The 24,155-nt window shown below is 58.6% G+C and overlaps 1 protein-coding gene across 2 annotated transcripts; it reads left to right on the top strand.

The window, feature by feature from the left end:
• The first annotated feature begins 1,045 nt into the window (after positions 1-1,045).
• LOC130037496 (twinfilin-2) lies at positions 1,046-17,701 on the top strand. 2 transcript variants are annotated; one of them, XM_056129336.1, is made up of 9 exons: positions 1,046-1,233; positions 4,523-4,600; positions 8,454-8,632; positions 8,925-9,020; positions 9,189-9,293; positions 9,395-9,520; positions 9,993-10,143; positions 10,233-10,354; positions 14,604-17,701. In XM_056129336.1, exons 1-9 carry the CDS (start codon positions 1,209-1,211, stop codon positions 17,682-17,684), a joined length of 3,963 nt encoding a protein of 1,320 aa, XP_055985311.1. In that variant the 5' UTR covers positions 1,046-1,208; the 3' UTR covers positions 17,685-17,701. The 2 variants fall into 2 exon arrangements, with proteins under 2 accessions (XP_055985311.1, XP_055985312.1); XM_056129337.1 differs by lacking the exon at positions 14,604-17,701 and adding an exon at positions 10,469-10,985 and having other exon boundaries at positions 1,057-1,233.
• Positions 17,702-24,155: the final 6,454 nt, after the last annotated feature.

The raw sequence follows: 24,155 nt of genomic DNA, 5'->3' as shown, positions 1-24,155 counted from the left end.
ACTGGGTCAGGCTCCAGCAGGTGTTCTAATGAGCTGATCCTCCCAGCCAGCCTGCAGGACCACGTGCGGTGTGTTTCATGGTGATGCTGGTGGCTGAGGTGCCTAGTTCTCCTTCAAATGTGTGTGTCCTGGCAGAGGAGAAATTCAGGCTCTGCAGCCAATAGAGACACACCTATGCTGCACAGTCAGGGTAGGTAGTTGAATGGTGAACCGAGAGCATATACTGGTGCCAGATTTGGGGCAGGCCCTCTTATTCCATCACTATCTCTCAGAAGCCCCAGCTCCGTACAGCAGCTTCCCTTCCAGTCTGCCCCGCCCGTCCCAAGACTGGGTTGGACTGGACAAACTTGGGTCATATTTCCTGACCCCCTCTGCTCCCACCACTGCACACACACACAATGACAGTGGCCATTAAGTCCTATGAGGCTTATTGGCTAGGAGAAAGCAAGGCTGCTGGTAGCGGGGCAAAGGCTTCTTTAGGAATTGGGACGTTCCCCACTCACTAAATTCTAGCTCTCCAATTCTGGGGCATTTGCAGCTCCCTCTTTTGGCAAATCGTTTTCCCCTCTACTTTGCCGGATTTCCACTCAAATTTCGCCTCATTTGCTTGCTCTCTGGTATGTCAATCTGGGCCCCAAGCAGGAGGTAAGACTCTTGGGCTACGTCGGCCTTGAGAGGCCCAGTGCACTGGAGGTGCCCAGGAAATGTTGCCTTGGACGTGCCATTACCCAGATGCAGACTCCCCCTCTTCCCATTCCCCAAAGGGGATAGAAGGGAGAATCTGTCAATTTCCCAGTAAATTGGCAAACCCACCTGCTCTGGGCTGCATGAAGTTGCATGTGCTTCACACAGACCTCCAGAATTAGAGTGCGCGCGCACACACGGGCGTGCACCTACGCACGCTCGGCCACACGTGGTCTTTGCCACGAAGCCTGGCGCAGGCGCAGGGACGCGTGGACGAGGCCCCCTCCGAAGCCCCATCCAGAGGCTGATGCGCCCCTTGCGCGCACGCGCAGCCCAGGCCCCGCCTCCCCGGCCTCGCCCATCGGGGGCGGGGCGCGCTGGGGGCGGGTCCTGCGGCACCGCCCGGGAAGCAGCGCGAGGCTGCCGGCCGCCGCCACATCCTCCTCCTCCGGGTCCGAGCGAGCGGAGCTGGGGCAGGGCCGAGCCGAGGGTCCGAGGGCGCGGGCGGAGCAGGGCACGGAGCCATGGCGCACCAGACGGGCATCCACGGTGAGGGCGGATGCAGAGCGGGCAGGGGGCTGAGGGTCTCCGCTGGCGGCTGCTCCTCCTCCTTCCCGGCTCTCGGCCCCTATTTCCTCCCGGCTCTCAAACGGGGAAGCTTCCTGTTCTCTCTTGCAGCCGCGGCTCGCCTGTGGTGGGCGCATCTGGGCGGGCAGACTTAAGTGTGCATAGCCGGGAGTGGGTGTATGTGTACGTACCCTGCTGGAGTGCAAGCATCTGCGTACCCATCTGGGCACGGGTCTTCCCGTGCATGCCCATCTGTATATTTTTGCCCCTGGGCTGGAGGTGGGTGTACCCGGATGTGCACAGCTGGGAAGTCTGCACACATCTGGATTGTGCGTGCCCAGGGTCAGTCATGCATATGCTCTAACGGCCAGTGGGATGAGCCCCGTCGCATGCAACCATCTTTGGAGATCCGTGTTTCGTGACTGTGTACACACGTCTGTGGGTGTCTGTGTGCGCGCACTCAGGGCGCATCTCAGTGTGCATTTGTTGCCATGGATGCATGTACCGGATGTGCCTGTGTTCGACTTATATGGGTTTGTGGCTGAGTGAGGATGGGACCTTAGCTCCTCCCAGCTCTCACATAGTCCCCCAGTCTACAAAGTGGGGTGAAGAGTTGCCCATCTGACCTTGACCTCCCATCTGTCTCCTTTGTCTCCCTCCCCCACCCCCACCCTCATCTCCTGAGTCAGCCCCATGCAGGCCTGAAAGTCCAGCTCCAGGAGATGCCGAGAAGAGAATTCACATAGAGGGCTTGGGGGTGGGGGTTCCACCCTCCACGCCAGATGTGCTTTCCACCCTTGGGCCGGGAGAGAAGCCAGTGCCTAGGAATCCAGGGTGTCTTAGTTTTACCTGGCCTGCGAGGGCTGCCGGGCCTATGGGGGGAAGCCAGGCGACGTGCCCAGAAAGCGAGGCGGTTTGGCCCTCCGCCACTCCTCACACCACACCCGGATCCCCGCCCGGGGCCACCTCCATCGACCCTGCTGACCGCCTGGAGCTCGGCTTGCGGTTGTGGCATTGTGGCTGGGTGGCTGGACTGCCTTGGTAGGTGCCCTGGGACTAGCTGGACTGGGTCTGGGCACACTGGGCCCCAGCAGGAGCTGGAGGGGCGACTTCCTGACTCAGCCCCCGAGGAGGGAGCAGCCTGACCTGCCCCTTCCTGCCCCTTCCTTCCGCTTTGTCCGGCCAGGGCGGCTGCTTCTGACAGGGACCTGAGAGAGGTGCGGCTTCCCCCCTGCTCTGGGCACACCTCGCCCCCCACCACCCATTTCCCGTGAAGAGAGAGAGAGTTCCTGGACCCCTCCTGCCTGTGAGCAGCCACTCCTTCCCATTTCTGGCCCAGGGAGGTGGCAGGGGAGCTCCCTGGATGCCCAGGTACCACCCTGCCCTGACCGCAGGTGTGAGCCTGCTGACCTCCAGCAGGGCAGACAGGGCCCTGTAACCTGAAGCTCATGGGGGAGGGGGCATGAATTTTTGATGCTGAAGGCTCCGGTGTCCCAGGCCTGGGCTCTGGATTATTGATGGGGGCGAGGAGGCATGGGTGTGGGGGCCCAGGAGGGCAACTCTCTCCCCTGCCAGGTGTCACTTTGCCCTGGTAACCCTAGAAGGGGAGCATTATAGCCTCTCCCTTGGGACTGGCATCTCGGTCTTCCCCTCCTGAGGGTCTGAGCAGCTCAGCACAGGGACAGAATCGAGGTTGCAGTAAGCGGAGACCCTCCCCAGCTCCCCCCGTTTTCTCGCCCCTCCGCACTGTTGCCCACATTGTCTCCACCCTGTGGAAGAGCTCCAAGTGCAGTGGGGTCAGGGGTCATGTGCGGTGGGAGAAGGTGGAGCCCCAGAGCCCAGGCTGAGGGGACCACCAGCTAGGGGTCTGCACACTGGCAGTCTTCACCTGGGTGCTATGAGCTCCAGTCCAGCTAGCTGAGCTGGACCTGGCCACCCAGATGCCTTAGGGTGGCAGGCAGAGTGAGGGGGTCCAGCTCAGGGTCACTCAGCACCAGGGGCCTCTGAGGACATGACCCCAGTGGGTTAGACGAAAGCCCCCCCTCATCCCCCGAGATGCCCAGTCTGAATCCTATAATTAGTTTCTGACCTCAGCCCTCCAGCTGTGTTCCCACAGAATTCCCCTGACCCCTGGACCGCTACAAGGTCATGCTGGCCTGGTCCTCGGAGCACCCAGAGACCCAAGTAGGGCCCAGCCTTGGTTTCTGCACCTGAACGCAGGGATCATTGGCGTCCCGTGGCTCCCCAGATTTTACCATGAACCTTCCTTCAGCATTTGGGCCCCTTGATCATTGGCCATTGCTTTCCAGCTCCTTGACCCAGAGACCCAGACAGGTCTGTTTTGGGTTAGTTCCTGAAGTCCACTTCTCCTCCAGGAAGCCCTCCAGGCTGGCACTTCTTGTCTGGTAGACTGGGGCTAGGTGTGCATGCAGGTGTGCCAGCATAGACTTTGTGCCACCTCTTGGCTAACTCTGCATTTGCCTGTGTGTTTGCTAGCACCATGGGACTGTATGTGTGACTCTGCATAATACCTAAACATGTATGTCCGTTTATGTCTGACCAGTTGTGTGTCAGTGTTTGAACGTATTTGTTTTGGTTGGGAGACACACCCAGCGATGCTCAGGGACTACTCCTGGTAGTCCTCAGGGGACCATGAGGCACTGAGGATTGGACTAGGGGTGCCAGCATGCAGAGTGCACCCCAGCCTCCACAGCATGTCCACAGGCTTCTGATAGTCTCCCTTCTCTGTCCCACACAGATGCCAGACTAGGTTGGGTCCTGTTGGCCCATCTGCCATGTGGCATGTGCGTGTGTGTGTGTGTGCGCGCGCGCGTGTGTGTGTGTGTGTGTGTGTGTGTATGCAAGGGCAGTGCACTTGGGAAACATTGGTTCATGTGTCTCAGCATCTGTGGGTATCACAATGTTAGGAGTACCCCAGGCCAGCCCAGTCCTGGGGGTAGGTCGGGGACAGTGGTGGCAGAGCGGGGCCTTCACTTCAACTGGCTGGCTTGGCCAGAGCCCGCCTTCTCTTTGGGGGTCTCCCTAAACCCTGGCCGTCTGTCACCAGAGCCTCCACAGCCAGCCGCCTGCCCGCCTGGCACCTCTGCTGACTAAATTTGGGACGTGTGTTCATCGGCGTCTCAGGTTCCGGGTCACATGGGGGGACCGTATTTAACTCGGCTCTCGGCGCGGCCCCCAGCCCCTGCAGGACGCCACCGGCCCAAGTGTGTCCCCACTGTGCTCACTCCCACCATGTTTCTTGTTCTCGTAGCCACTGAGGAGCTGAAGGAATTCTTTGCCAAGGCCCGGGCTGGCTCCGTCCGGCTCATCAAAGTCGTCATCGAGGACGGTGAGTGCCCTGTCAGGCGCGGGCTCAGGCTGGGGCTTATTCTCCCTCTCAGAAGCAGGAAGCCGTCGGGGTGGGGGTGGGGGGGCATGGTCTTTACTCCGTTACACAAAGCAGGGAACGGGAGTGCTGTGGGTGCCCTGCCCAGGATCTGACCCGGCTCCCCCACGGGCTGTGAACTGTCAGAAGGGCACAGCGGGGGTGGGATGGGGGCAGTACACTGCCCACTGGAGCTGGTGCCTCTTCCTGGCCTCACTGCTGACCAAAGGAAGCCTCAGAAAGTGGTGTCACGCCCTTGGGAGGTGCTCCCCTCACCATGGGAAGAAGGGGCTCCTGTTCAGCTTGTTTGAGGGCAGGTTGGGAGGATACTGGTGTGACTGGGCCTTGATCGAGGCCTGTAGGGTAGGGAATAACCCAGGGAGTGGTTCCAGGGTACAGGACGTGGGGACTGGGTGAACGTGAGCTGCCAGGGGCAGGTTGAGGACAGAGGGGATTAGACAGAAGCTAGGGGGACAGGGTAGGAGAGAGGAACTGTGCAAATGAGGGTAGCTGCAAGAGGGGATAGGATCGGTCCCCTGGGAGGTCTTTAGCTTCTCTTGGTAGTGAAGCAGTGGTGGGTCCATTGGGGGCCCCCCACCAAATTGGTGCCCCGCCGACCTTTCACATGTTGAATTGGCGCAAAGCAGGGTGTACCCAGAGTAGAGTTTACCCCAGGTCTCAGGACCAGAGCTGTGCTAGGCTTGTCCAGGGTCCTCAAGTTCAGCTGCTCTCAGAGGTTGGGTCAGGGTCATCATGGGAGGTGATGAATGAGGCTTCCTGGGACAGCAGGCCCCCCTGCCCCCCTTAGAGAGCAGGAGGCCCCTTTGGATGGGCTTCGCTTTCCATCTGCATTAGGGTCCTTGGGCCCCAGGAGTACCCAGAGGTTCCAGCCCCTCCCCCACCCCCCAGCCAGTCCCTGCGCTCTTTCTGGCTGTGGCTTGAGCTCCAGGTTTTTCTTACAGAAATCATGAATTTTACTGGGTCTTTCTTGGTGTGTGTGTGTGTGTGTGTGTGTGTGTGTGTGTGTGTGTGTATGGGGTATGGGGGAGGCACACCCCTGGTGCTCAGGGGTTAACTCCTGTTTCTGCTCTCAAGGATCGCTCCTAGTGGGGCTTGGGGGGGACCATATGAGAATTGAGCCTGGGTCAGCTGTGTGGAAGGCACACACCCTACCCACTGTACTATCTCCGCCTCCTTGAATTATACTTTTTAAAGTCTGTTTTGATTCATTAATTTATTTTGGGTTTTGGAGTCACACCCAGTGGTGCTCAGGGGCTATTCTTGGCTCTTTGCGCAGAGATCAGTCCTGGCGGTGTCCGCGGGACCATATGTGCTGCTAGGGACCAAGCTCGCTCTCTTTCTCTGGCTTGGAAATTACCTTTTCCAAGTGTCCCCCACACTCCAGTGGTGCTAGGGGGCCCAGGGCAGTACCTGGACCTGGCAGTGCCCTGCTTGGCCGTGGGGGGCTCCACCTGGTGGTGCTGGAGGGGAGGTGTCCCGGTGTGTCGGGATCAGTCTTGTGCTTGTCACGCACCCGGTGCTGTGTGCTCCTCACGTGCTCGATCCTTGAGCTCTCTGGCCCCAGAACTCCACTTCTGTTGCAAAACCCAAACAGTTTGAACATGTTGGCAATGAATTAAACAGGGTTCCCAGTCATTGGAGTCTTCTCAGACTGATTGCTGAGCCCACGGGCCCCGAACTCATCCCAGTTCTGGGCAGGTAGATGGGGCTGAAGCCTGCAGAGAGGTGGTGGGCTTGGCTTGCTGGGACCTCAGACAGCTGGACCCCATGTTCACTCCAGAAGGCCTGGTGGTCCGGGGTGAGGAGCCCTGGCCGGGCAGCGACTCTTCCCTTCCTCCTGTTCTTCCTCAGGCCGAGGCCTCTGCTTTAGGGTGGGGGTAGTGCATGGTCAAGGCTGAGTCTCCAGGGCTGGGGGCTGCCTGTCAGCCTGAACGCCACAAGCCCTGCACAGCCAGGGAAGCAGCCTATTTGGGGCAGTGTGGGGGCTTTGGATTGTTCCTGTTGAGGGCAGGACAGCCTGCACCCCCGGCCTCTCCAGGGCCCGGTGGTGGCGGTCTCCTTGTCCTGCTGCTTTGCTTCTGGAGCAGGAAGTGACATGGTGACATGCCCTGGGCTGGGGTGGGGTCCAAGTGAGCACCCTGGTGTGTGGTGTCCCTGAGAGGGACATGGTGGTGGTGGCTGTGGGTGCAAGTTGTCTATGTTGGACATTTGTGGACGTTCTCAAAGCCCCTTCTGTGCATGGATGTGCATGTGTGTAATCTATGACGATGTGCGTGTCTGTGATGGCGTCTGTGTCTGTGATGGCATGCATGTATGTAATGGTGTGTGTGTCTGTGGGGCCATGCATGTCTGTGAGGGCGTGCATGTCTGCGATGGTATGCGTGTACATATGATGGTGTGTGTGCATGCGTGTCTGTGAGGAAATGTATGTATGTGATGACATGTTTCTGTGAAGCTGTATGTGTATGTGATACATGTGTGTGTGTTTGTGATGGTGTGCATGTGTGATGGTGTGTGTGTGCGATGGCATGCATGTGTATGATGGGGGATGTGTGTGCGATGGCGTGCATGTGTGTAATGGTGTGTGTGTCTATGAGGGCACACATGTCTGTGAAGGTGTGCATGTCTGTAATGGTGTGTCTGTATATATGATGCTGTGTGTGCATGCGTGTCTGTGAGGGCATGCATGTATGTGATGGCGTATGTTTCTGTGAAGTTGTACATGTGTGTGTGATGCATGTATGCACGTGTGTCTGATGATGTGCATGTGTATGTAACGGCATGTGTTTCTGTGAGGTCATACGTGTCTGTGAGGGTATGCTTGTCTGCGATCGTGTGTGTGTGTGTGTGATGGAGTGTGTGCATGCATGTCTGTGAGGCATGCATGTGTGTAGTGACATACATTTCTGTGAAGCTGTATGTGTGTGATACATGTGTGCGTGTGTGTTTGTGATGGTGTGCATGTGTGTGATGGTGTCCATGTGTGATGGTGTCTGTGTGTGATGGTGTGTATATTTGTGATGGCATAGATGTGTATAATGGTGTGCGTGTGTCTGCGATGGTGTGCATGTGTTGGATAGGGTGTGCGTGATGGGTGCACGTGTGTGATGGCATGCATGTGTATATGATGGTGTGTGTGTGTGATGGCGTGTGTGTGTGATGGTATGTGTGCCTGTGATGGCATGCGTGTGTGCGATGGTATGTGTGTCTGCAGTGGTATGCGTGTGTGTGAGGTGTACGTGTCTGCGATGGCGTGCGTGCGTGTGATGGTGTGCATGTGTGTAATGGTGTGCGTGTGTGTGATGGCGTGCATGTGTGTGATAGGGTGTGTGTGATGGCATGTTTGTCTGCGATGGCATGCATGTGTGTGATGGCGTGCATGTGTGTGATAGCATGTGTGTGTGTGATGGTGTGTGTTTCTGCGATAGTGTGCGTATGTGTGGTGGCATGCATGTGTGTGATGGGGTGTGTGTGTGATGGCATGCATATCTGCGATGGCGTGCATGTCTGTGATGGCGTGCATGCGTATGATGGTGTGCATGTGTGTGATGGCGTGTGTGTGTATGGTGGGGTGTGCATGTGTGTGTGATGGGGTGTGTGTGTGACGGTGTGCGTGCATGTGTGCACACTCGTGGCTGGGCTGTCTGACTGGCGGCTTTGTCTCGCATGTGGCTCGCTCATAGTGCCTCAGCCTGGGATGGACGGGGGCGGGCAGTGGCTGAGACTGGGCTCGACTGTGGAGTCCGGCTGCCCTGGGAAGTGGCTGCACCTCGGCTCACCCTGCCTCTGTCCCCAGAGCAGCTTGTGCTGGGGGCCTCGCGGGAGCCGGTGGGCAGCTGGGACAGAGACTATGACCGGGCTGTGCTGCCGCTGCTGGACCCCCAGCAGCCCTGCTATCTGCTCTTCCGCCTGGACTCCAGGAATGCCCAGGGCTTCGAGTGGCTCTTCCTCGCCTGGTCGCCTGATAACTCCCCTGTGAGTCTTGGGGACCCAGACCCAGCCCCAGGAACAGGAAGTGGGGAAGCAGGCTTTGAGCAGGATGACAGGCCTGCCCCAGTGTCAGAGAGGAACCAGGCCCCTGGGCCTCCAGCCCACACAGCTGCATCAGCCCGGGGCTCTGGGCTTTGGGCTGTGGGAGGGCGCCCCTTGCTGTCTGCACCGCCACACTGCAGCCTCTCTCCACACAGTGCTCTGTAGACCTGGAGGCTTTGTAAGCTGCGGGAGGGGCAGCCCAACCTCCGGGTCCCACAGTGCCTCTGCCCTCCAGGTGCGACTGAAGATGCTGTACGCGGCCACACGGGCCACGGTGAAGAAGGAGTTTGGGGGCGGCCACATCAAGGATGAGCTCTTTGGGACTGTGAAGGTAGCCCCTGGCCCAGGGTGGGATGCTGGGCCTCCCACCCGAGGGTGCGGTCTTAGGCAGGGTCCTCGATCTAGTGGGTGCCCGGCTCGGGGGAAGAGGGAAGGCCGGAGGAAGCGCAGGGCCCTGGAGCCGGACGTGCCTACTCACAGCTGTGTGCCCGCCCGCCAGGACGACCTCTCCTTTGCGGGCTACCAGAAACACCTGTCGTCCTGCGCGGCGCCCGCCCCGCTCACCTCCGCCGAGCGAGAGCTGCAGCAGATTCGCATCAACGAGGTGGGCCCTGCGGGCAGGCCTGGGCTTCCCGGTGGGTTTCCTCCGCCCCCCCCACCCCCGCGAGGCAGGCCAGGGGTCTTGCTCACTGTCACGGCCCCCAGGTGAACACGGAGATCAGCGTGGAGAGCAAACACCAGACCCTGCAGGGCCTCGCCTTCCCTCTACAGCCCGCGGCCCAGCGCGCCCTGCAGCAGCTGCAGCAGAGAGCCGTCAACTACGTCCAGCTGGTGGGGCCCTGCCTGCTCTTCCCTGCCCTTGCCCAGCCCTGCGCACCTGTACAGCCGCCACCTCACCCCCCACCCCCCGCGACACTGCATGTCCACATGCCACCCTGGTTCACTCTGACCCCTCACCCCAAGTCCTGGACTTCTTCCGGGAGGGTCCCTCTGCAGTAGAGTGATGCCCCCCTCCAAGGCGCCTCGCCAGAGGTCTCCTGCTGAAGAGGAGTCAGTCCAGTGGACATCTCTCTGAGGTCGCGGGTGGGGGGTGGGCACTGCCTTGGACGTGAGAATTCTTCCTGCCGGAGTTTCCTGGGCACAGAGTTCCCACTGGGCGAGGGGTGGACTTCTCTTTGAGAAGCGCTGGAAGATGGTCCAGGACGGGGACTTCTAAGCACGCTCATTCTTGGCCCCTGCCCGCTGCTGGTTCCTGCCTTGTGTGGCCACCGGGCTTCCCTCACTACCCCGTGCCCTCCGGCAGAAACTGGACCTGGAGCGGGAGACGATTGAGCTGGTACACACAGAGCCCACAGAAGTGGCCCAGCTGCCCTCGCGGATCCCCCGAGATGCTGCCCGCTACCACTTCTTCCTCTACAAGCACACACACGAGGGTGATTCCCTCGAGTCTGTGGGTGAGTGGCCACAGCGCGGGGCCCCCACTGTGCCAGAGTGGGTCTGCGGGTGCCCAGGTCGGCCCGGGCTCACACCGTCACCCCCACAGTGTTCATCTACTCCATGCCCGGGTACAAGTGCAGCATCCGGGAGCGCATGCTCTACTCCAGCTGTAAGAGCCGCCTCCTCGACTCTGTGGAGCAGGACTTCCAGCTGGAGATCTCCAAGAAGGTGGGTGTCAGGTGCCCACCTCCTCCCCCAGGGACACAGGAGGCCCAAGACCGCCCAGGGCGGGGATGTCCTGGGACTGGGGGTGATCCTGTGCTGGGTACTGTCCCTGTGCAGATTGAGATCGATGATGGCGCGGAGCTGACGGCCGACTTCCTGTACGATGAGGTGCACCCCAAGCAGCACGCCTTCAAGCAGGCCTTCGCCAAGCCCAAGGGCCCGGGGGGCAAGCGGGGCCACAAGCGCCTCATTCGCGGCCCTGGGGAGAACGGGGACGACAGCTAAGGGGCCGGACTGAGCCATGTGGCGAGTGGAGGACCGGGGGCTACCCCGGTCCTCAGCCCACCTCTCTCCTCAGCCCTGTCCCAGGGTGGGGCTGTTTTTTTGGGGGGGCAGCTTCCCAGGCCCCCTGGGCCACCTCTGTCACCTCTCCCGGCCCCCTCCCCACTTCTCTGTGCCCGGGGCATCTGGGGGCCCTGCCCAGCAGGCTCAGGGGAGCTGGGTGGGGGGGCCTAGGGTGAGCCTGGCCCCCAGGACACAGAAGCCTTTGGCCACTGGGCAGGGCAGGGGAGTCACTGCAGGATGAGATGATTGAATGCTGTATTTTTTAAAGAATAAAATATTTTTAAATCAACGCCTGAATTTGACCTTGAGGGACCACCTCTGTCTGCGACTTGGACAACTGTGCGTGGATCGGCCCCTCAAAGCTCAGAAGGGGCTTTCGGACCCCATGTGGATGTGGGGGGGGCACCATCTCACACAAGTCCCCGAGGGGTGTCTGGGAGCACTGTGGATACTGACACAAAGCATCACGAACATGAGACCCTAAGACAGCACCAGTTAAAATATAAGAATAAGGGGTCATAGAGATAGTACAGCAGATAAGGCACTTGCCTTGCACGGGGCTGACCTGGGTTTAATCCCCAGCATCCCATATGGTCCCCAAGCACCACCAGGAGTGATCCTGAGCACAAAACCAGGAATAAGACCTGACAACTGGCCAAAAACCAAAGAAAAAAAATACAACTTAATTTAAAAAAAAGTCTTCGTTAGGGGCTGAAGAGATAGCACAGCAGGTAGGGCGTTTGCCTTGCACACGGCTGACCTGGGTTCGATTCCCGGCATCCCATATGGTCCCCTGAGCACCGCCAGGGGTAACTCCTGAGTGCAGAGCCAGGAGGAACCCCCGTGCATTGCCAGGTGTGACCCAAAAAGCAAAAAAAAAAAAGTTCATTAAAAAAAATAAAATATAGGAATAAAATGCTTGGGTGGGGGCTGGAGTGATAGCACAGCGGTTAGGGCATTTGCCTAGCATGCGGACGACCTGGGTTTGATTCCCAGCATCCCATATGGTCCCCTGAGCACCGCCAGGAATAATTCCTGAGTGCAGAGCCAGGAGTAACCCCTGTGCATCGCCGGGTGTGACCCAAAAAGCAAAAAAAAAAAAAAGAATAAAATGCTTGGGCTGGAGAGATAGCACCACAGGTAGGGCGCGTGCCTTGTACACAGGTGACCCGGGTGCAATCCTCGGCACCCCACATGGTTCCCCAAGAGTGATCCCTGAGCACAGGCAGTTCCCCCCGCCCCACCCCCCAAAAGAAAAGCTTCTTCTTGGTATCTTGATCAGTTTTACAGGGCTAGTATCAAGGCACAGAGAAAGCCAATTCCTTCTGGAGATCTAGAAAAACCCACTTCCTTGCCATTTGCAGCTCCTAGAAGCTGCCTGCTCTCCTTGGTTTGCAGCCCCATCCCCATCTTCCCTATCAGAGGTGTAGCCAGCCTCTGCCCTCTGCTCTGAAGTCCATCCCCCTTCATCCCTGTGTGGTAGGGACACAGGATGACCTACTTCCAGGAATCCCGGTGTGCTTTCCTTAACCACACTACAAAGATGTTCTCATGGGAAGGGAATCTGGCCACCAGCTTCAGGGGTAGGACATCGACCTCCTTGGGTGCGTTCTCCAGCCTTCTGCTGGCTAAGCTCTGCTCACTGGGTTTCCCAGCCTTTCTGAAGTCAGAGTTTGTGGACAGCCTAGCCTACTGGGTCAAGCCTGGGGACATGCACATAGCAATGTCCCTGGGTGCTCATCAGTGCTTGGGTGCCCATGGCGTTGGTCGCAGGGACTAGGGGAGACTAAGATGCCTCCCTTGGACCCAAGACTTGGCAGGCCCAGAACTTCCATCTCTGCTGTGGGGTTGGGGTTGATAAGACCCTCCCATGCCGGGGCAGGGGCAGTGTGCAGGGCTGGGGTCAGTGGGGAGGTTTGTGGGATTCAGCTGCTGCATGGCCACCGTCCTTGCTTTGGGGAGCACATCTTATTTTCTATTGGGGGGGGGGTCTGAGGTCACACCTGGCTACTCAAGGCTCATTGCTTCCAGTGTTAGGGGACTTTGCAGTACCATGAGCTGAACCTGGGCCTCCCACATGAAAAAGCAGATGCTCGGGGACAAGGGACAAGCAGGGACAAGGCAGGGGACCAGGTGTTCTCAAGAACCCCAAGAACTCAGGGCTTGGGGGTGTTGGCAGGGCTGGCTGCTAAGTGCTGGGCGGGGTGGCAGGCAGACAAGATCAGGCAGGTCTCAAGGAAAGGGTCCTGAGCAGGGTCTTCAGTGGCCCAGGGAGGGCATGTGTGTGGATGGAGGAGGGCACGGCTAGGCCAAGGGACAGTCCCCTTAGAAGCCGTGGGTGGTGCGTGTGCAGTCAAGTGGTGGCAGGAAGTGGTCAGGGGGGCCCAAGGATGTGTTCTCGGCAGCAGCTCAGACCAGGCAGGGGCCAAGGAGCTCTGCGCAGGGGGGACCCTCATGCAAGCAAGGGCTGAGGGGATGGGAGACGGGGTGAGAGCAGAAGACCCCACAGGCTGAGTCCTGTGGGCTGGCAGTGGGACAGGGACTGGTTCTGGGCGAATTCTGAGGGGACCCATGGGACTGGCTGAGGGTCCTGGGTCACTGAAGTTTTGGGCCTGAGCTCCAGCACCTGGAAGTGAACAGGGCAGGGTTGGGACAGCAAGGCAGGCTCGGCAGGGGGCCCGGCAGGGGGCCCGGCAGGGCTGGAGTGGAAGCAGGTGCCCCCTGGGGACAGACCACAGGGTTTGGGAGGGGCTGGGCTGAAGGTGGTGCACGGTGAGGAGTGGGGTGAAGGGGTCCTCCTAGCACAGAAGGACCGAAGGGCTGACCCAGCCCCGCCTGGTGTAGCCCTCACGGCCCTAACTGGGCTCTGGGCCTCTGCTTCTCCCTGGACATCCCGGAGGACAGGTGTGTGACTGCGGGGGATATGGCGGGACTTGGCGGAGGACACTGGAAAGAGGAAGGAGTATACGTCTGCCATCTGGCTATGTAAATAGTTTCTGAATCACTGCATCCCTCCCCCACCCCCCGCAGCCCAGCCCAGGAGGGTTGGGAGTGGGCTTACTGGAGCACTGAGAAATTCTCACTTCCTCTGTTCTCAGAGCTGCAGAGGGAAGGGACCCGGGTTAGGGATATCTTTCCTGCGGCTGCTGCCAGCTGGGCAGCCGGACCCTCTGGAGAAGCTCCACTCGCTGTCATGGTAGGAGCTGGGATGGGACAGCCTGTGTTGTGGCGGGAGTGGAGGGGGGGACTCAAGAGTAGTGGAAGGTGGCCCCTGCAGACTGCAGAGACCAGCCCTATCTGGTGTGACCAGTCCTGCCTGCAGCCAGACCAACCACTGTGTGTTGGGTTGGTGGGTACGGGCTGGGTACCCGACTTGAGTCCCCCCACTGCGCCCCAGCTGCCCCCCAGCTGCTGCCCCCCCACAACTCCCAGCCCCTCAGCAAGGCAGATGCATTTGTGGGGCTGAGGTGGCGGAGCCCGCACTGGTCTGTCTGGGCTGAGGGGTGACCAGCCTGGCTGCCCGCAGGAGACCCTCCTTCCCGCCTGGGTCTTGGCTCGAGTGGGCAGGTGGCTGCAGGAAGGGGGGCCGGGTGCGGCCTTTCTGGAATGGAAAGTGAAATGGCGCCCTAGGAGGAGAAGAGGGAAGTAGGGCAGGATGGCGGCGGGGCCGGCTGGGCGCAGGTGGGGGTGCTGTGGACCCCTGTCTGGCTCTCCTGCCCCAATGGGGTTCGGTTATGAGAGAAAGTTCTAGATCCTGAGTCTGGGTTGCAGCTCTCAGGGTCAGGGCTGAGTCCCATTCTGGGGCGAGGGCTGGCTCTGAGACCTCAGTCCAGGTTCGGTCAGGGGGTCTTGGGAGACCCTGTGAGGTGGGCTGGCCACACTCACTCTCCACCCCTGTCCCCTGCAGGGTCCCCGCTGGAGCGCCCGGCTCCCCTTCTCTCTCCTGGTGCAGGCCGTCACCCTGGCCGAGGCCCTGGCCCTGGGTACACTGCCCGCCTTCTTGCCCTGCGAGCTGCAGGCCCCGGGCAGAGTCAACTGTGACTGGCTCTTCCTGACATCCGTGCCCCACTTCTCAGTGGCGGTCCGGGCCAACGTCACCAGCCTGTCCCTGCGTTCCAACCGGATCCACCACCTCCATGACGCCGACTTCGCCCACCTGTCCAGCCTGCGGCGCCTGGACCTCAAGTGGAACTGCCCGCCGGTGGGCCTCAGCCCCCTGCACTTCCCCTGCCGCATGACCGTCGAGCCCCACACCTTCCTGCGCGTGCCCACTCTGGAGGAGCTGAACCTGAGCTACAACGGCCTCACCCACGTGCCCGCTCTGCCCCGCTCGCTCGTCACCCTGTCCCTGAGCCGCACCAACATCCTGGTGCTCGACCCCGCGAGCCTCACGGGGCTGCCCGCCCTGCGCTCCCTCTACATGGACGGCAACTGCTACTACAAGAACCCCTGCCGGCAGGCAGTGGTGGTGCCCCCGGGTGCCCTCTTGGGCCTGGGCAACCTCACCTACCTGTCCCTCAAGTACAACAACCTCACCAGGGTGCCCCGCGACCTGCCACCCAGCCTGGAGTCCCTGCTGCTGTCCTACAACCACATCGTCGCCCTGGGGCCCGAGGACCTGGCCAACCTGACCTCCCTGCAGGTGCTGGACATGGGGGGCAACTGCCGGCGCTGTGACCACGCCCGCAACCCCTGCACCGAGTGCCCCAGGGGCTTCCCGCGTCTGCACCCCGACGCTTTCGTCCACCTGCGCAACCTCCGCGGGCTGGTGCTGAAGGACAGCTCTCTCTTTAGCCTGGACGGGCGCTGGTTCCGGAACCTGCCCCACCTGGCCGTGCTAGACCTGAGCGAGAACTTCCTGTACGACTGCATCACCAAAACCACGGCCTTCGAGAGCCTGCGCCAGCTGCGCAAGCTCAACCTGTCCTTCAACTACCACAAGAAGGTGTCCTTTGCCCGCCTGCACCTGGCCCCGTCCTTCGGGAAGCTGGTGGCCCTGCGGGAGCTCGACATGCACGGCATCTTCTTCCGCCTGCTCAACAGCGAGACGCTGCGGCCGCTCAGGGGCCTGCCCCAGCTCCAGCGCCTGCGCCTGCAGATGAATTTCATCAATTGGGCCCAGCTCCCCATCTTCGGCACCTTCCAGGGTCTGCGCTTCGTGGACCTCTCCGACAACCGCATCAGCGGAGCGGCGGTCCCCACCGGCAACTCAGGGGGCCGGGAGCTGCTTCGGCCGCCCCCCAGGGCTCCGGCGCCAGGCCGCCAGCCCCTGCTCCACGCCGGGCAGCAGTTCATGCCCAGCTGCCAAAGCTTGAACTTCACTCTGGACCTGTCCCGCAACAACCTGGTGAGCATCCAGCCCGAGATGTTCGCGCAGCTCTCGCGCCTGCAGTGTCTGCACCTGAGCAGCAACAGCATCGCGCAGGCCGTCAATGGCTCGCAGTTCACCCCGCTGAGCAGCCTGCGGGTGCTCGACCTGTCCCACAACAAGCTGGACCTGTACCACGGGCGCTCGTTCACGGAGCTGCCGCGGCTGGAGGCGCTCGACCTCAGCTACAACAGCCAGCCCTTCAGCATGCAGGGCATCGGCCACAACCTCAGCTTCGTGGCCCGGCTGAAGGCCCTGCGCCACCTCAGCCTGGCGCACAACAACATCGACAGTCGCGTGTCCCAGCAGCTCCGCAGCGACTCGCTCGTGGCCCTGGACTTCAGTGGGAACGACCTCAACCGCATGTGGGCCGAGGGAGACCTCTATCTCCGGTTCTTCCAGGAACTGACGGTCCTGCAGCTGCTGGACCTGTCCCAGAACCGCCTGCACACCCTTCTGCCTCGCAGCCTGGAAAACCTTCCCAAGAGCCTGCAGGTGCTGCGCCTCCGAGACAACTTCCTGGCCTTCTTTAACTGGAGCAGCCTGGCCTTCCTCCCCGAGCTGGTCGCGCTGGACCTGGCGGGAAACCAGCTGAAGGCCCTGGCCAACGGCAGCCTGCCCAACGGCACCCGGCTGCAGGCACTGGACCTGAGCAGCAACAGCATCACCTTCGTGACGCCTGGCTTCTTCGCTCCGGCCAAGGGGCTGCGAGAGGTCAACCTCAGCGACAACGCCCTCAAGACGGTGGAGCCCTCGTGGTTCGGCACCGTGGCCGTGGGCCTGGAAAGCTTGGACGTGAGCGCCAACCCTCTGCACTGCGCCTGCGGTGTGCCCTTCGTGGACTTCCTGCTGGAGGTGCAGGCTGCCGTGCCCGGCCTGCCCAGCCGGGTCAGGTGTGGCAGTCCCCGGCAGCTGCAGGGACGCAGCATCTTCACGCAGGACCTGCGCCTCTGCCTGGACGAGACCCTCTCCTGGGACTGCTTCGGCCTCTCGCTGCTGGCCCTGCTGCTGGGCCTGGCCTTGCCCCTGCTGCACCACCTCTGCGGCTGGGACCTCTGGTACTGCTTCCACCTGGGCCTGGCCTGGCTGCCCCGGCGGGGGTGGCGGTGCGGCGCCGGGGCCCTGCCCTACGATGCCTTTGTGGTCTTTGACAAAGCGCAGCCCGCCGTGGCCGACTGGGTGTACAACGAGCTGCGGGTGCGGCTGGAGGAGCGCCGGGGCCGCCGGGCGCTGCGCCTGTGTCTGGAGGAGCGGGACTGGCTCCCCGGCAAGACCCTCTTTGAGAACATGTGGGACTCGGTCTACAGGAGCCGCAAGACGGTGTTCGTGCTGGCACACACCGACCAGGTCAGCGGCCTGGTGCGCGCCAGCTTCCTGCTGGCCCAGCAGCGCCTGCTGGATGACCGCAAGGACGTGGTGGTGCTGGTGATCCTCAGCCCCGACGGCTACCGCTCCCGCTACGTGCGGCTGCGCCAGCGCCTCTGCCGCCAGAGCGTCCTCCTCTGGCCCCACCAGCCCAGTGGCCAGGTCAGCTTCTGGACCCAGCTGGCTGTGGCCCTGACCAGGGACAACCGCCACTTCTACAACCGGAACTTCTGCAGGGGCCCCACCACAGCCTGAGATCCCAGGGTGGGGCGGGCGAGCCCTTCCCCCTCCACCCCCACTGTTCCTCACCCTGCCTCCCCCCTCCCTTGCCCCCCTCCCCCCTCCATCCCGCAGTTACTGCATGTGACCAATAAAGGCCACAGAGGGAGGGCCTCACAAAAGACCCACAGCCCCATGGAAGAGTGCACAGAAGGGAAGGGGGGAATTCTCGGGCTTTTTTTTTTTTTCCCAATCTGGACAGAGTAAAACCACTTCCCATGTGTGCAAGCTACACACCTTACCACATCTCTGGTCTTTTAATTTTTTTTTTTAAATAGAAATGGGGGCAGGGGGTGGGGAGGGACTGGGGGCAGAGCCCTAGTACAGAGGTTAAGGCGTTTGCCTACCCTGTGGTGATGACCACCATAACCCTAGCTCAGCTGCCGGGTCCACATATGATTAGTGCCCCAAGCCCTTGCAATAGTGGTCCCTGAGCACTGAGCCAGGAGCAGGCCCCAGGCATAGCTGGGGGTAACCCAAAAACTTTTTTAAAATATACTTAAATAAATAGGGCTGGAGCGATAGCACAGCGGGTAGGACGTTCGCCTTACAAGCGGCCAACATGGCCGACCCGAGTTCGATTCCTCCGCCCCTCTCGGAGAGCCCGGCAAGCTACCGAGAGTATTCGATATGCCAGACACAGTAACAACAAAGTTCTCCAATGGAGACGTTACTGGGCCCGCTCGAGCAAATCGACGATCAACGGGAGGGCCTTTACTTTTACTTTACTTTTTACTTAAATATATTTACTTATAAATCACCATTTTATTTATTTTTTAAGGGGACAAAGGCCTGTTTTAGGGGGACAAAGGCCACGCTCAGTGATACTCAATCTGGCAGTTCAGGCCTAGCAGTGCTGAGGCCCTCGGGTGCTCGGGGCTGTGCACGTCAGGGACCAAAAGTGTTAGTGCTTGCTTTCCACCCCTTTGAACTAGCTTCAACCCTACCCTCTCCAGGCCTCTTCCTCTTAATTTAGGCTTAGATTGACTTTTATTTGGTTCTGGAGGATCAGATTCTAAAGCCAGTGCTACAGGAGCCAATGCCTCCAGACCCTCTTAAAGTGACAGGGACAAAAGATGATTGGAAGGAAATTGTCAGGGAGCCCAATCAAGAGCCACAGGATGGTACAGCTGCCTTGTGCGAGTGTGTGCGTGTGTGTGTGTGTGTGTGTGTGTGTGTGCATGTGTGCGGGGGCGGGGGGAGGGAATACTAAGGGCAGTTGTGTTCATGGAAATCTCCAGGGCATCTGAGAGGGGGGTAAATGAGGGCTTAGTCCTTCTTCCCCGAGAGCCGAGAGCAGACTGCGTCTCCTGCCCTTATTTTCTTTGTTGTTTGCTTTTTTTTTCTTTTTGGGTCACACCCGGTGATGCACAGGGGTTACCCCTAGCTCTGCACTCAGGAATTACTCCTGACGGTGCTCAGGGGACCATATGGGATGCTAGGGATCGAACCCAGGTCGGCCGCGTGCAAGGAAACGCCCTACCCGCTGTGCTATCGCTCCAGCCCCTGTTGTTTGCTTGCTTTTGGGCCACACCCAGCCGTGTTCGGGGCTTAATCCTGGCTCTGGACTCAGGGATCACTCCTGGTGGGGCTCGAGGAATCACAAAGAGTGGATTAAACCCAGCTTGGCTGCGTGTAAGGCGCAAGCCCTCTCTATTGTACTACTCTCCAGTCGCTCTCTCCTGCCTTTAGCTCCTCCCAGCATGCTCTGCCCTGGGGATCCATGCTAGCTCAGTGTCCCTCTCTCGGCCTTAGGATCTGTCTTCCTCACATGCTGGACTGAAAATGCCCCAGAAGCAGGGAAGCTGCAATCTCGGGGAATATTCCTGCCAAATTGATCCAGTGTTGCGCCCGAGAGCCAATTGCGCCCTCTGGTGGCCATGCCTGGAGCCCCGCGAGAAGGCTGGCCCAGGTGAGGGAGAACGTGTGTGGGGGTATCCAGAATCGCCTGGCTAGCCAGACCTGCTCCGGGCCTTTGCAAGGAAGCTTGGGACGGCCACAGATTTGGCTAATCTTGCAGCCTGAGTGCTGGAAGTCCTGGGCCCTCCTTCCAGGGCTCAGCTGGAGAGAGGCACAGCCGCCTTCCTCTTTCAAATGGGCACGGAGGCTCCTACTGCGGTCTCGTCTCCTGGCTCCTAAAAGCTGTTTTTCCTGAAAGAATGCTAGAAGGAGCATCCCTGCGCCACACACCCGCTCCCTCCCAACACCCACGGGGAGTTATGTATGCCCTGGACTGCTGGGAGAGGCCTGGCTGCCTTCTGGGGGAGCAGGTAGGACCTGCCCCTGCTTCTTCCTCGACTGGTGAGTGGCAAAGAAGAAAACAAGAACTGCTCTTCCCAGGCAGGAGACTCAGGGAGGTGCCCTCTGAGCAGCTCTGAGCTAGTCCGGGCACAGCAGGAACCCAGACAGGAAGCGGGGGCCCTATCTGGGTGTCTGGTCTGGCATGTGGGAAGAAGTTTTTCTGTCTCATAACAGTTGAACCTGCTCTAGGGCCATGCCCAAGTCACCCACAGTGCTCAGAACCTGTCAGGGAGTTCGCGGGGAGGAAGGTTCTGCTTGGGTGAATCTGGGGCCCAGGTCTAATGTTTGGCTGCGATGCAGAGGAGAGGGGAAAGCAGAGCTCCCCTGGGACTCTGGCCTGCTGGGAGGGGCAGGAACTGGGCCCCCGGGCAGGTGGGTACGAGGCAGCTTCTGCTGTATGGGGTCAGAAATAGTACCTAGGCAGCCTGAGAGAGAGTACAGAGGTTAAAGTGCCCCCTGACATGTGGTGGGCACCAGATAGGGTCCCCTGAGTTCTACAAGAGCTGACCCCCTGGGCCAGGGTGATAGTACCCTGCCTTGCACCTAGCTGACCCAGGTTTGATCCCCAGCACCTCCGGAGCCTGCCAGGAGTGATCTGTATGCACAGAGCCTGGACTACTGCCTGGGATTTCAGAGAGAGAGAGAGAGAGAGAGAGAGAGAGAGAGAGAGAGAGATTGCGCTCAGGTGAGCTGGGGAAGAGGCAGAAGTCAGATCACACCCCTGGGGTCGGCACCAGCACTGCCATTGGGATATGGGCCAGAGTCCTCCCCTTCAGAGCCTCCGTCTGCTCATCTGTAATGAGGTGGCTGGAGCCATTCTGCAGATTGTTCCAAGGCTTCATGGTGACGTGCGTGAAGAGCCGACACACTGGGCACTGGCCATCACTGTTCAGGAGGGCCACTTGCTAAGGGAGGGCCCATAGTTCTCTCTGTCACAGAGAACCAGGCTCCGAAGTAGATGTGGTCAAATCAGAAGCACAGGAATTGGGGAGCAAGAGTCCTGTGGTACTCCTTGTTCCTCTTGCTTTGGGGAACCAGTGAGTTTTACGAGACAAACAGCGCAGAAAAAAGCTGAGGGCAGGAAGACCTAAATGTGAGGCGACTCACTGCTCAAATTGTCCACTGTCCCCTCCAGGACACTTGTCATGCTCCCCTAGGTTTTGAAATATCTCAGGGAGCTTCCACACATGCCACATCTCCTATCAGATGCCACGGTAAAGCGCCTGACAAATACGCTCACAGTGAGTTCAAAGGGTGATGGCGTGATGCGTGAGTTTGGTGGCCGAGAGCTGCCTCCCTGGCCTCCTCAGCAAAGGAACAGAGAGACGGGGAGCCACCAACTGGTGGTCAAAATGGCCCATTTCGTGTGAGTTGCTAGCATACTTATAAAACATCTGAAGGGGGTTGAGGTACAGGACTGCATGTAGATGTGGTTGATCATTTACAGAGGGAAAGCATTTCGGCAGAGGCAGTTCTCTTGGGGGGAATTAACTCAAGGAGACACTGTCTCCCAGGGACATCTCTATTGCTTTTCTCTTTCCCTTAAGTTGTACATATTAAACAATTAAGTTTACTTCTTATTAACACTTTCACTTATTTGGATAAACATAGTAAGACACATAGATTTCAAATATATTCCAAAACTTAGTGCTCTGAGCGCTAAGTGCAAGGCTGCTGGACTTCTCCTATAAATCCCAGACTAGGTCCTCAGGCGGGTTCAGCTTGTCCTTCTCCATGGGGGTTCAAGGCGCACGGTGGGATGCCCCTTTTTGGGGTATTAGAAACTACAGCAACTGAATCCTGAATCAAGTAATTATATACCCTGGAGTAGATTTGTACTTCAGAGTCAATCAACTCCCAAATATTAGGAGCACAGCATTAACGAACTTCCTGTGTTGAAGCAACATTGCTCTATAGAAAATATGAAAAGGCTATCGGGGAAATAGAAAAGCAAGGCATCACTTTCGAAACAAAGTCCAGAATCACCAGAAATTTTGGTTTCTAAGTAACCAAGACTGACTTGAGGAATTGTGACAATGAGAGGTAAAACACAAAGGAAAGCTTAAAGATAAACCCGGGGAATTAGGCGTGCTCGCAAGACCACTGCAATCTTCTCTGGGGAGAGGAAAAGGAGCAATTCACTGACGAAGCCTAAACATTTACAAATTCTTACACAATTTTTTTTTAATTTGTTTTAAAGCTGTTCATTAATCCTCACCTTCCTGCACTTCACTCTGTCCCCTGACTTCTGACCCACTTTGTGGCCTTGAGGAGAAAATGCAGTGAGCAGCAGACTGGCTCTGAACCGAGAGAGGACCAGGCCTCTGGGGATGTGGGGGAGCAGAGCGTGGTGGTGGATCCCGGGTCCTGAGTCTGCAGCTCAGATGGTGCCCAGAACAGGAGGCAGGCCCGTGGCTGGATGCAGGCCCGTGGGGCTGCTGCTGGGTTATGTGAGGGCTCTCTCTCTCTCTCTCTCTCTCTCTCTCCTCTCTCTCTCTCTTTCTCTCTCTCACCTCTCTCTCTCTCCTCTCTCCTCTCTCTCTCTCTCCTCTCTCTCTCCTCTCTCTCCTCTCTCTCTCTCTCCTCTCTCTCTCCTCTCTCTCTCTCTCTCTCTCTCTCTCTCCCCTCTCTCTCTCTCTCCTCTCTCTCTCTCCTCTCTCTCTCTCTCTCTCTCTCTCTCTCTCTCTCTCCAAGGAGGGGAGCGAGGCCTTGGCCGCTTACTTTCCCCTCAGTTCACGTATATTCTTTCTCATCAAGCTGATTTGCGTACTTCCTTTGGTTCCTGGACGGGCTGGAACTCCCCCAAAGGCAGGAGTTAGAACCCTCAGGTGGTGCTGACAGTCCTGGAGGTGGGCCCCGGAGATGACAGGCTGTGCTCGCCTGACCCGCGCCTCTGCTGCATTTCCAGACTTTGCCTTTACGGACTGAAGGTGCAACCACAGGCTTAGGACTCAAGGCTCAGCGATGGCCAGTGTTTCAGAGCAATAAAGCATAGTTTTTCTGGATGTACCATTTTTGTTTGGGGGCCATACTCAGTGGCACTTGGGGGCTACTCCTGGAGTATGATTTGGGGTCACTCGGGGGCTATAAGACATGGGAGATTGACCCTGGGGCTCCCACATGACCATCTTCCCAGCCCCATATCATTATCACTTACTTAGGCACCCTGATTTACAATACTGTTAATGTTTTAGGCTGACAATGTCATTGTCCCACACCCACCAATGTGCCGATAGGCCTCCACCAGGAACTCTAGCTACCTCTTTAATTATTAACTTTTTTTGCCACACCCAGAAGTGCTGCAGGCAACTCCCAGTTTAGACCTTGGGGGCTGCTTCCAGAAATGCTGAGGAGACCATGCAATGTTGGGGATGGAGCCTAGGGTCTCACACATGCAAGAGTTCTGCCACTAGCCACTACCCCCCAGTCCCATTAAGTCCTTTCTTGTTCTCCACTCACCTGAGTAGACTGAGTCTGTTATCATGGCCACCATTCTCTGGTGTTTAAGTAAAACACCCTTACTGTGTTTCTTTTTTTTTTTTTTTAAATAATGTAGGAGCACTGCTATTTCTTCAACCATTGATTTAGCTAATTGAATTGGGCATGAACTCCACATTAGTTTTTTATTATATCACCGTGGGATAGTGTTACGAAGCTTTCATGTTTGAGATTCAGCCATACAATGATGGAACACCCATCCTCCCACCAGTGCACATTTTCCACCACCAATGTCCCAAGTATCACCCCCACTCACATATATACACATCGCAGTCCTCACCCTGCCTCTGTGGCAGACAATTTCCCCAATACTCTCTCTCTAATTTGGGGCATTAATTTTGCTCGAATTCTCCCACCACCATTCAAGTCTACCTGCCAGGGGCAGATGCTAGATAATATATTTTCCATAGCTCATTTCGAATATCATGAGAGCTTGCGCAGCTGTGATTATAAATGTAAATTTCTAGATTGTAGATGGTTGGGTTCCAGAGACATCTCTGTATGGCACTAATCCATTTTGGGATTCAATTGGGAGTTTCTGGGCCAGGGCTGGTGGTGACCCGGAGAGGGACAGCCCGGGTCTTCTGCCACCATGCGTCCTGGAGATTTAGTCCTGAACCTGCATACCTGGGCCTTATTTGTGAAAGC

Source organism: Sorex fumeus, unplaced genomic scaffold (genome assembly GCF_029834395.1).
Source record: "Sorex fumeus unplaced genomic scaffold, SorFum_2.1 ptg000072l, whole genome shotgun sequence".
Taxonomy (NCBI): Eukaryota; Metazoa; Chordata; class Mammalia; order Eulipotyphla; family Soricidae; genus Sorex; species Sorex fumeus.
The sequence above is the reverse complement of the archived record's forward strand: the minus strand, read 5'-3'. Positions and strand labels throughout refer to the sequence as shown.